At 37.7% G+C, this 12,149-nt stretch overlaps 1 protein-coding gene across 5 annotated transcripts in view; it reads right to left on the bottom strand.

Annotated features, from left to right (window-relative positions):
- Window positions 1–12,149, bottom strand: part of cemip (cell migration inducing hyaluronidase 1) — a 214,942-nt gene that overhangs the window by 2,048 nt on the left and 200,745 nt on the right. For 4 of the 5 annotated variants that reach the window (XM_032561532.1, XM_032561533.1, XM_032561534.1 and 1 more), the window contains 3 exons: window positions 8,174–8,260; window positions 2,511–2,668; window positions 2,188–2,288 (listed from right to left, as the gene is read on the bottom strand). In XM_032561532.1, the coding sequence (XP_032417423.1) occupies window positions 2,188–2,288; window positions 2,511–2,668; window positions 8,174–8,260 (346 nt within the window). Of the gene's footprint in view, window positions 1–2,187; window positions 2,289–2,510; window positions 2,669–8,173; window positions 8,261–8,848; window positions 8,892–12,149 lie in introns of those variants that run through there. The other variant, XM_032561536.1, reaches the window with a different exon arrangement.

The following is a 12,149-nucleotide window of genomic DNA, read 5'->3' as shown; positions in this document are numbered from 1 at the left end:
AGATCTGAACTAGACCTTTGTTTTTTTTGACAAGTTCCATGTCAAGACAAGTTATGGCTCAAGACTTTAAGCAGCCTTTAGTAAAATATAAGCTTGTGGTTTTGGTTTACTGCCCATTTCCGTTTTTAAACTTCAAAATAAAACCGCTATTATTAATACATTAATTAATACAGTACATATTAATTTATGTACTGAAAATCTGCCTCTGCAGAAAAATATATATTTTTTAGCACAGCATAAACTGGAGTGTTGCATGTAACTAAGACTTTTTGTACTCAAATAGTTTTGGATAATGGAACTTCAAAAATGAAAAGATATTAAATATTTCTGTTCACTAAATTATGTTAGAGCAGGGGTCTCAAACTCCAGTCCTCGAGGGCCACTGTCCTGCAGTTATTAGATGAGCCACAGGTACAAAACACTGGAATGAAATGGCTTAAAAGCCTCCTCCTTGTGTAGATGTGCAACCTTCCCATTACCCTGAACCCTTTTCAGTTTGCATACAGAGCAAAACGATCCACAGAGGATGCAATCTACTCTGCCCTCCACCCTGCCCTCACCCACCTGGACAAAAAGGACTCTTATGTGAGAATGCTGTTCATTGACTTCAGTTCAGCATTCAATACCATAATACCACAACAACTTATCTGCAAACTGGACAAGCTGGGGATTAGCACCTCCCTCTGCAACTGGCTGCTAGATTTCCTCACTCAGAGGCCTCAAGCAGTACGGATTGGCAACTTAACCTCGAGCAGTATTACCCTGAACACAGGCGCCCCCCAGGGCTGTGTGCTCAGTCCTCTGCTCTTCACCCTGCTGACACATGACTGCACAACAACCCACACCTCCAACCATATAGTGAAGTTTGCAGACAACACAACTCTTGTGGGCCTCATCACCAAGGGCGATGAAACCCACTACAGGGAGGAGGTCCATCTTTTGACCAAGTGGTGCAGCAACAACAACCTCTTGCTAAATGTCAGCAAAACCAAGGAGATTGTTATGGACTTCAGGAAGGGCCATATCGAACACCCACCACTGACCATAGATGGCGCTGCAGTAGAGAGAGTAGGCAGCACAAAATTTCTTGGGGTGCACATCTGTGAAGACCTCTCCTGGACCACCAACACCACATCACTTGTGAAGAAGGCCCAACAACGCCTCTACTTCCTGCGCAAGCTCAAGAAGGCAAGTGCTTCACCACCCATCTTGAGCACTTTCTACAGAGGCACCATAGAAAGCACCCTGACTAGCTGCATCACAGTGTGGGGCGGAAGCTGCACAGAACAGAACAGAAAAGCCCTGCAGCGCATTGTGAAAACAGCCTCCAAGATCATTGGTGCCCCACTCCCCGCCCTGCAAGACCTGTACACCACCCGACTCACCCAGAAAGCGGTCACGATTGTGGGAGATGTAAATCATCCTGCCCACAAACTGTTCAGTGTCCTGCCCTCCGGGAAAAGATATAGAAGCCTCTGCTCCCGCACCACCAGACTCTCCAACAGTTTCATCCATCAGGCTGTGAGGATGCTGAATTCCCTCCCCTCAGCATCAAAGCGGCCAAGAAGATGAAGAAGAAGAAACCCAGAACCTTGCACAACTGCAACCACTTTTTTATCTGTACATCTCTATATACTTATACATATACATTCTCAGTTGTAGAACTTTTTACGCTATATGTCTAGTTATTGTACATCTATTTATTAATTGTTTAGGATAATTTTAGTTAGACTGTGTCTTTTATTGTTACTCAATGTTAGTAACGCCCTGTCTTGTATCACTGTGGGATAGTGAGAAACGTCATTTCGATTCCCTTGTATGTCTGGACATGTAAGAGGAATTGACAATAAAGCTGATTGATTGATTGATTGATTGATAGATCAGTTCTCCAGAGCCTCGCTAATTATTCTATTCAGGTGTGGTGCAGCAGAGGCACATCTAAAAGTTGCAGGACTGCAGCCCTCAAGGACTGGAGTTTGAGACCCCTGTGTTAGAGGGTCACAGCCAGCTTTTTAGCTGCAGTTACAGAAAATTGACTTTGACTTTGCATTACAAAGTAATGCACTACTTTGTAGTACATCAGAACTGCAATAGTTCGTAATCGTAACTTCATAAAATGTGAAAGAGGGCATTAAAACATTTGTAAAATTCTCTATAAAAGTAGATTTCAGTAGAAATATTTAATACCTTTTAAAGTGATGATTTTGTTTGCACCAAGTCTTTCCAGAACTTTGGTCCAGGATCCTTTAGTAACCAGACGACCCTTAGATGTCACAAGCACAATGGAGCTAGTACAAAAAGAACCCCAAAAATAATTTGATTGTAAGCAAAACCGCCAATAACACAGAAAACATAAAACTTGGAGCAGTTTTGATTAAAGTTTTAACTGCAAATGGCAAATTACGGTAAGGCTTGACTCAAAGTTTTGCAGTTGTAAGAAAAAAAAAGTCTTTACATTTTAAATATTGTGACTAATTCATGTCAATAATAATAATAATAATGATCAGTACCTGTCTTTCAGTCCATTAACATAATTCTCTAATTGGGCAGGGACACCCTGTAAGATCAAATTCCTGAAGCCTTTGCTCTCCACCACATTCCCATCATGTCCATCAATTACTGTCAGCTGCACTCCATCTTCTTGTTGGTACCACTTCTTGCCATTGACCTGTTAAATCAGTGAAAAACCAACAGATCAATTTCCTTATTATTACCAGGTGCTGGTCAAAAATTTGAATATCATGAAAAAGTTGATTTAAATCAGTAATTCCATTCAAAAAGTGAAACTTGCATATTATATTCATTCGTTACACACGGACCGATAAATGTTTTTTTTTTCTTTTAATGTTGACAATTAGAACTGACAACTAATGAAAACCCCAAATTCTCAGAAAATTAGAATATTATGAGATCAATACAAAAAATGTTTTTTAGAAATGTTGGCCCATTAAATTAAGAACATGAAAAATATGAGCATGTACAACATTCTGGTGTATCACACCTTCCTCTTTAAGCCTGACCTTGCTGGCCAATTAAGAACTGGTCCTTAAACCATGGCCGGTTCTAGCCATGGACACATGAGGGGGCAGGTCGAAATGTTAAGGGGGCGTCATTATGTATCCATATTAGGGGTTGATGGACTTCATATTTTTAAGGTGTACTATAAAATGATAAAAGTTGAGTAGAAGTCGACTTGTCACAGTGATGTCATAGTGAAAATACTTCACATCAACTTATAGGTTGAATTAGCTATATTCATAGCAAATATTGACAAGAAAGCTCTTTAAGCCCAGAGAAGAAACAGAATATTATCCCAAACTTCTTTCTTCAAACTTCAAATTAAAGTCTGGAAAGTTGCACAATGTCAGGTATGATTTTTTTTTTCCTGCATATGCTGGACAGCTGCACATATAGGAGTCAAATTATCACATTGACACAACAATGCTTTTGGAACATCACAAATCAAACTTATTATGAATGGATAATAAGTTCATCCATCCATTTGGTCACTGTTGAATTCTCCTGTTGCTCCGCTGCAGAGGAGCGTCCTGCTCCTCTGATGGGATGAACCATCAGAGACGGAGATCACCTCTATCAGATCCTCAGATTGAAGATTGAACTTCAGTTCCAGATGTTGTTAAACAGTATTTTTAATGACCATCCAACTGGTCATGCGGCCAGGAATCTCGGGCCCCATGACAAAAACTTTAATTGGGCCCCCCCCACGCAGCTGCTGTTACAATTTTAAAAGCTTGCAACTGCCTTGCTTTCTTTGGTCCAATACTGGTCCAATACTGATACTGACTGCACAATATTTACTGCTCATGAATTTTACATGTAACAGTCCACATACAGTATGCAAGTAGGTTGCTTATTTTTTTTCTATTAGCTTTTTTTCTATTAGCTGACATGTCTCTCTCACAACGAGCAACAGTCATAGGCAACATGTTCATTAATATACATGATATACATCAACCCAGACTTCTCAAAAATGATGTGGAGTTGCATTTTATTCAAGATACAGTATAAAAAATATGTTTTCTCCATATTTGTTAAAGCTGTTACCATGTTGTGTAGGACTGTCTGGACTGACAGGAGGCTATTTTTATTGTCTTTTTATTGACTGTTTGAATTTCTGTCGGTTTTTTGTTGTTTAAATAGATTTTTGTTGTGTAAAAAACACAACAAAGAGCAGAAAGACAGAAACAATCCACATCGCCTCCCTGGAATGACGCTTCACAGTGTTGCTCACCTTTTTCACTGGGACAGAGGGGAGTGAGATGCTGGTTAAAGCTGCTGCTGCTGACTGACTCATCTGTACAGGGACATGAATATGTTGGTAGATTCGTTCCTTCATTCATTAAATGAAATGGAGACAAACAGAAGTCTGTAGCTAAGCTAACTATGCTAAATGGTTGATAATCTCACACAGTGAGATTGTGTCTACCTCTTGGAGAAAAACTGGGTTACAAAATTGAGGATAGAGAACATTCCTTTCCTCTCTACCTCTCTATTTTTTTGAAAACATGACTAAATTTTTTCTTAGCAGCATAGAAACTGCTGCACTCGTTCTGGTTTTCTACTGACTGCTGCTGAGCACCGTCAAGCAGGAAGAAACCATATCATGCAGATCCAGGCGGGTGTTCAAGTGCTCTTTTTCTGGGAGTGGCAACGTTTAATTTTACTGCTAAAATATATTTTAAAAACATGATATTAATATTAATTTTGTTATTAACAGGGCCCTCAATTTTTTTCTATTTCTATAACCCCCCCCCCTCCAAAAAAAAACAAGTATTTTGTGGGGGCCCCCTGTCGGCCAGGGGCCCTTGGAATTGTCCTAACTTTTCCACCTATACGGTGCCCCTGAAAAAGCCCGACATCCACCGCATTACTGCATATTATTTTTTTTTAAAATAAGTTTTTCGGCACTAGTTGCCGAAATAGAAATCCAATCCAATGAAATAGAAAAGTTGCAGAGGGAGAAGGGTCAGGGAACCAGAGGACAGGAGTTGGATTCTGAACTACTGCACTCTATATGCAGGACGCCACGCTAACTATGCGCCACGCAACGCCCCATTCCAGTATCATTTGCTGAAGTTTGCAGTTTCCCCTTGTTTCCCCTTATTGGGGCCTGCCATGCAAAGCAATGGCAGGAACCTATTGCTATTGTCGGAGAAAGTGTTTCTTTATTCTTTATTTTTCTTCCGTAACCGTTAATGCGGCTCATACCGCTGGGTGCACACCTACAAATGAGGTATCAAAACGTGCAGAAAATTCACGCCATTCCAGCTATTACTTCTGGTGGGATTTGGGCTTAACGTGGCGACATAATTCGCAAAAAACTACGAAAAAAACCCCATTATAAGTCAATGGGAAAAATCCTAGAAATACCCTATTTTTGAGGATTTTCTGTGTCGTCACAAATTCACCTAGAAATGCCATTCAAATTTCATTTTGTAGATACGTCTGTGATCTCTTCGAAAGTGAAGACGGCTCGTCGATACCAGTTACGGTTTGTCCACAATTTGCCTCTAAGCGACCCAAAGTTTCTCATTTTTCCTAAAGTTAGAGTGCGTCTCTGGCTGCTTAGAGTGAGAGATGAAGACAACTTTTTCAGCCCAAATCATTTTTGAAATCGCCATCACGCCCACAAATATCGCACGATTAGTATCACAATCGGTCCTGACATTGATACGCCTGTCTGCTCCGGTAAAATGTTTTCGAAATTTATCTAGACCGTACGGTTTTCTGTCACGGTGCTTCAGAGCAAAGTCATGCGACAGGATTTTCTGAGGCTCTCAGGCTCTTTCACTAACACTTCACACCTTGGTGTGAAACTTATTTAACATAGCAACGGATCTCAAGAGGCTATTGGCTGCTGATTTGGACTACAAATACGCATCATTGTAGTTCTATATATAGTGAAACCCTCAGTTGAAACAGATCAGGACTGAGAACTGGCCTTTAGAACTAATTGCTGCTATGGGCTGTATATAACTGATTTAACTCAGTAACTGTTACACATGGGATTAGTTTTGAACTTTAAAATTAAGCATATTGAAAATTTCACAATAAAAGCCCTGAGTATTTTTACATGACGTAATTGCTCTTTTTGGCTTTATGTGACTTTTTCATCCAAAGCACTGTTACACATGGTATTAGTTTGGCCCTTTGAAATGAAGCTTAACAAAAATTTCAAAATAAAAGCCTTGAATATTTTTACATCATGTAATTGCTCTTTTTGGCTTTATTTGACTTTTTCATTGAAAGCACTGTTACACATGGTATTAGTTTGGCCCTTTGAAATGAAGCTTAACAAAAATTTCAAAATAAAAGCCTTGAATATTTTTACATCAAGTAATTGCTCTTTTTGGCTTTCTTTGACTTTTTCATCCAAAGCACTGTTACACATGGTATTTGTTTGGCCCTTTGAAATGAAGCATACTGAAAATTTCAAAATAAAAGCCTTGAATATTTTTACATGACGTAATTGCTCTTTTTGGCTTTATTTGACTTTTTCATCCAAAGCACTCTTACACGTGGTATTAGTTCAGAACTTTAAAATGAAGCATACTGAAAATTTCAAAATAAAAGCCTTGAATAGTTTTTACATGACGTAATTGCTCTTTTTGGCTTTATTTGACTTTTTCATCCAAAGCACTCTTACACGTGGTATTAGTTCGGAACTTTAAAATGAAGCATACTGAAAATTTCAAAATAAAAGCCTTGCATATTTTTACATCAGCTACTTGTGTTTTGAGCATTATATAACTATTTTAACCCAAGGACTATTACGCATGGGATTAGTTTGGCCCTTTGAAATGAAGTTTAACAAAACTTCCAAAATAAAAGCCTTGACAACATTTTAAATCGTACTGAATGGTGCACGTCCGCCTTGCTTAACGTTCTTGCGGTTCTCCGCGTGCTACTGATTACGTTACGGCGTTCTTTAGCGTCGATGCCGATTTGTGGCGTGACGACGCCGGGCCCAAACCCCACGGCCGCGCCTTGGCAGGCCCCGGCTAAATTTCTTCCGAAATTTTCTAGTTTACATTTTTATACAATTTGAACTGTCTGAGGAACTCACCTACTTCAACTTATTTCATTTTCTTGGAAAAAATAGCTGTCATGTGATTGTGAATAGTGGCTGCCCCGTAAAAATCATTGTAAAAAGTAAAGAATTGACCTAGAAAATTAATATTCTTCAGCTGGGATTTAACAACCAACAACATTAGATTCATCTTATTGTTGTTTCATATTGCAGTTATGCATCTTGAACTAATTCAAACCTAAATACAATAATCCCAAAGTGAATTAATATTTTAAAAATATTTCACTAACAGTAAATAACTAACAGTTAAAGCAGAAGATTATTTTGGTTAGAAACTGAATGCCTCAAAAATCTTTCCTTACCATTCCTCGTTTTCTACTTTCTCTTTGTTTCTCGCATGATGAAATCATCTTAAGGTAAAGTGAAAAAAAACGTCCATTTTAAAATTTTCAGTCAGACCTTAGGTGCACTAAATGTATGCTTAACACGCTGGTGTAGTTGCCATAACAACCGAGTAACCGAGTAACAACAAATCCAATAGATGACATTGCATTAAGTATCAGGATTCAATGCCAAAAAAATGCAAACATTTTCTATGGAGGAATTTTTCTGCCATTTTCAGTCTGAAAGCAGTCTTTTGTTCTCAAATCAAAAGACTTTTGCTTACATTTTATTTTGAAAGCAGGACTTCATGTCTTTTTTCTCAAAACTTGTAATAATTGCACTCAAAACTTCTTCTTGAGCTCACACTTAGTTTCTACTCGGACACGTTTGTGTCTTGCCCTCTTCTGCAAGGTGTCAAAGGTCATCTTTTGGACAACTGTCAGGTCAGCATGATGATGCTGTAAACTACAGAACTGGACTGAGATACAATTTAAAAGCATTCAGTTGTTTTGAGTTAATTAGTTGATTAGTGAACATTGAACTTTTTCATAATATTCAAATTTTCTCAGATACCGAATTTGGAGTTTTCATTAGTTATCAGTTTGTGAACAGGGCACTTCAGACAGAATGTTTTCTGTCTGAAGTGCCCTGTTGCTAAACGTTGCCAACAAATTTTGTGGATAAAAACTAACCAGTAGGTTAACTACTTTTACAGGGTCTGTTTGAGCCAAAGATTACCTCAACAAAGGCAAAGTCTTCTTTTATGTGGAAAAAGCGAGTAATATACGACTCCACTTTGATCTCCAGAAAGTGCTCCGATGAGAGCTGAGGAGAAAAGAGCAGAGGAACAAGATTAGAGTTAACACTTAGAAATAAAGTTCACACTTCAGAACTAAACTATTCCTCATTGATTTCCATTGTTGATTTTGAATGTCACATGTTCATTTTTGAAGTCTTCTATTAAAAGAAGATGTCTTCTTTTAATACAAAAAAAAAGCTAAGTTTTTTAATGGCACCTTGAAACGTTCAAGGTAGGGAGATGAGGAGGAGTTGTGAGAATGAGCCATCTTAGAAGGGAATGTCTTGGGAGAGGTGGAACTTTTGCAATTTGGAAGTTCCAAATTAAACTGGAGATCGAAAACCAGCAAGTTTGGTTTCACCAGACTTTCATAAGAGGTTCAAAAGGTAAGTTTATCCAAATATTAGCTTAGGACAGGCATGTCCAAAGTCCGGCCCGGGGGCCAATCACGGCCCGCGGTCAGATTTCATACGGCCCGCAGCTTCGGTCTTATAATGTATTATTTATGGCCCGCCTGCACTGTGAAACAGAATAAATAAATCATAAAACTTGAAACTGTAATTCCTCCTTTCACCAAATGGTGGCAGCACCACTTTAATACTATCAGTCTCTGCCTCCGTGCAGCAAACCCCTCTCCACTCATTTCTGCCATGGCCACTGCAAAGAAAACGAGGAAAGTTTACAGTGAGGGCCGCCGCTTTCAAGAGAGATGGGAATTACAATACTTCTTTTCTGAAAATCAAGGCAATTGTGCTTGTCTAATTTGTAATGAGACAGTTGCCTTGTTTAAGGATTTTGACGTAAAGAGACACTACCAGACTAAACATGCCAACACATACAACAAGCTAACAGGGAGTGACCGTGCTGAAAAACTGAAGCAGCTCCAACCTGCACTGGCATCACAACAGCGATTTCTTTAGGCCTGAGTCAAAAGAAAATACCACCAAAGCAAGCTACGATGTTAATGTTAATAGCTAAACATGGCAAACCTTTTACTGAAGATACATTTATCAAAACTGTGTTATGAAAATGGTGGAGAACATTTGCCCTGAGAAGAAGCAAGAATTTGCGAATGTTTGCCTGGCACGTAACAGTGTGGCACTGAGAGTTGAGGACATAAAACTGAGTGTTTTGAACGGTAACATCTGTCACTATCAGCAGCGAAAAGCCAAAAGAACATTTATGCACTTGGATTTATGGCACTTATTTTTATTAAACTCTTGAGTAAGATTTGGTTATGAACCTGTAGATGAAAATTATTACTTTCTGAAAGATATTGTAAATGACAAGAGCAAAATTCACTTGTTTTAAGATTTAATAATAACAGACAACTTTGCATAACGATAACACCTGTTTAAAATGTTCTTGAGGCAAAGATATTTTTAAACTCATGTAAATTTAAGGTATTTCAAAAGCAGAATTTGTGTTTTTAGAGTTGTTCTCATCTGCCTGACTGGCTTATATTTGGTTTTTTTGTCATTTGAAAAATAAAGATAATTGTAACAATGAAAATTGTTTTATAAGTGCATGACACTTTTGTAGTTAAAAAATGTCCGAACAAACTATTGGCCCCGGGCATCTTGACTTTATCAAATCTGGCCCTCTTTGCAAAAAGTTTGGACACCCCTGGCTTAGGTAAGGTAAGGTAAGGTAATTATTTATTTATATAGCACATTTTCAGCAACAAGGTGCAACATGAATTAAAAGGAAATACAAAAAAAATAACAAACCAAAGGAAAGAGCAAAGGAAGACAATCTAATGTTGATCTTAAGTATTTAAACTAGATACTCCCGTTCAGGGTTGGGAGATAAGTATAAGTAAATATCCTCTGGTCTAATTCCTTTTCTGGGTTGGAGGAATAAGAGTCTAAAAAGTAGTTGCTAATGTAGTTTTTCTGGATTCTAAGTATGTTGTAATCCCTGTTCTGGGTTGCTAAATAAGTGTAAGTATCCTCTGGACTTCTGGGTTGTTAGATAAGTTTATACTTATCTAACAACAATCTAACAAGTCCAGAGAATACTTACTTTCTAAGTGTGCTCTAAATTTGTAAAAGTAATGAGTACTCCACAGTTTCTAAGTAATAATAAAAACTACGTGTTCCTGTTCTGGAAGATTTTTTTTCTGGATTCTAAGTTTGTTCTAATTCATTTTCTGGTTGCAATAATAGGAGTCTCTTTGCATAACAATCTAAAAATTAATCTAAGCCAACAGCTGGGAGCCGGGAGCAGAGGGGCGACAGTAAAAAAGTAAAAAAAAATAAAGTATGCCTTTATTTTTTACTATTTCAACGTATAAAACCACACAATAAAATCTGAATATATTTCACCAGGAAATATATTATTTCCTGGTGTTTTGAGTGTTATGTTGAAGATGATACTTCCCAGATATTCACCTACCAGCCATTCAGGACATGGGAAAACTATAAAAGGTTTAAAAATAAAGCAACTTAACAAGTTATAATTTAAATGTAACATAACTTGTATTGAGAGCCACTACAATAAATCAATATTTCTGAGGACTTTTATTAAGTGGATTCACTCATTAAAACTTATTAGGGCGTGCCGTGGTGGCATAGGTGGCGCGACCCACATTTGGAGGCCTTGAGTCCTCGACGCGGCCATTTGCCGCATGTCTTCCACCTTTCCTGTCAGCCTACTTTCAAAAATTAAGGGACACTAGAGCCCACAAAAAAAGACCCCCTGGTCAAAAAAAAAAAAATATATATATATATATATATACAGTACAGACCAAAAGTTTGGACACACCTTCTAATTCAATGGGTTTTCTTTATTTTCATGACTATTTATAAGGCAAGAAATCCCACTTATTAACCTGACAGGGCACACCTATGAAGTGAAAACCATTTCAGGTGACTACCTCTTGAAGCTCATCAAGAAAATGCAGAGTGTGTGCAAAGCAGTAATCACAGCAAAAGGTTGCTACTTAGAAGAAACTAGAATATAAGGGGTATTTTCAGTTGTTTTACACTTTTTTGTTTAATGCATATTTCCACATGTGTTATTCATAGTTTTGATGCCTTCAGTGTGAATCTACAATGTCAATAATCAACTATTGAGCAACTAAAATTCGGAGCAGTTGAGTAATAATCAACAAGGAAAAAAATTAAAATAAGAAAATAGATAATTACATTAATTATACAGTTGAGTGTTCCATTTCTTCCAGTATTTATTGTATTTATAAGTGGCAAGTCTTAATGAAAAAGTCAGTCTCTCCATTGCGTGAATTTCCTCAATTATGTCCTTCCAGTCCAAACATGATAGTGGTTCCACCTCAAGCCACCTGTGAGTTATAGCTTTCTTTGCACCTGCTAATAATATTAGCACCTACTAATAATATTAGCAGGTGCAACAGACTGCTACAGTTCCTGGGTAAATTACCCAGGAAAACCACAGTAAAATAACAGCGTAAATTTAAGTCCATTTTAGTATTGATTTCTTTTATCACTTCTGACCAATAGGGTGCGATCTTAATACATTCCCAGAAGATATGAAAATGTCCTGCATCTACATTTCCACAGTTCCTCAAACATTTTGCCTTTTCAGTATCGTTACAATGTTTACTTTTAATGTTCGGTGTAACAGAAAAACGTACCATGCATTTCCAGGAAAAATCCTTCCACAGGCCAGAACTTGACGTGTGAATCACAGAATTGCACCATCATCATCATTGTTATTTTGGCTTCTTTTTCCCATTTAACCTTAATATATGTTGTATTACATTTTCTCTCCATTTGTAGACATGAATATAGTTTGGATATTGTTTTTTTGGGAGGTCTTCTGTTGCTCGAATCTAATAGGATTTTAAGTATACCTGTCTCGTCCTCCCCCCAAAATTTAATACTTTTATTGTAGCTTTTATTGTCTTAGCTGGATGTATCTAAAAAAGTCACATTT

The sequence above is a fragment of the Xiphophorus hellerii genome, chromosome 4 (assembly GCF_003331165.1).
Source record: "Xiphophorus hellerii strain 12219 chromosome 4, Xiphophorus_hellerii-4.1, whole genome shotgun sequence".
Classification (NCBI taxonomy): Eukaryota; Metazoa; Chordata; class Actinopteri; order Cyprinodontiformes; family Poeciliidae; genus Xiphophorus; species Xiphophorus hellerii.
This window is presented reverse-complemented; position numbering and strand designations above follow the sequence as displayed.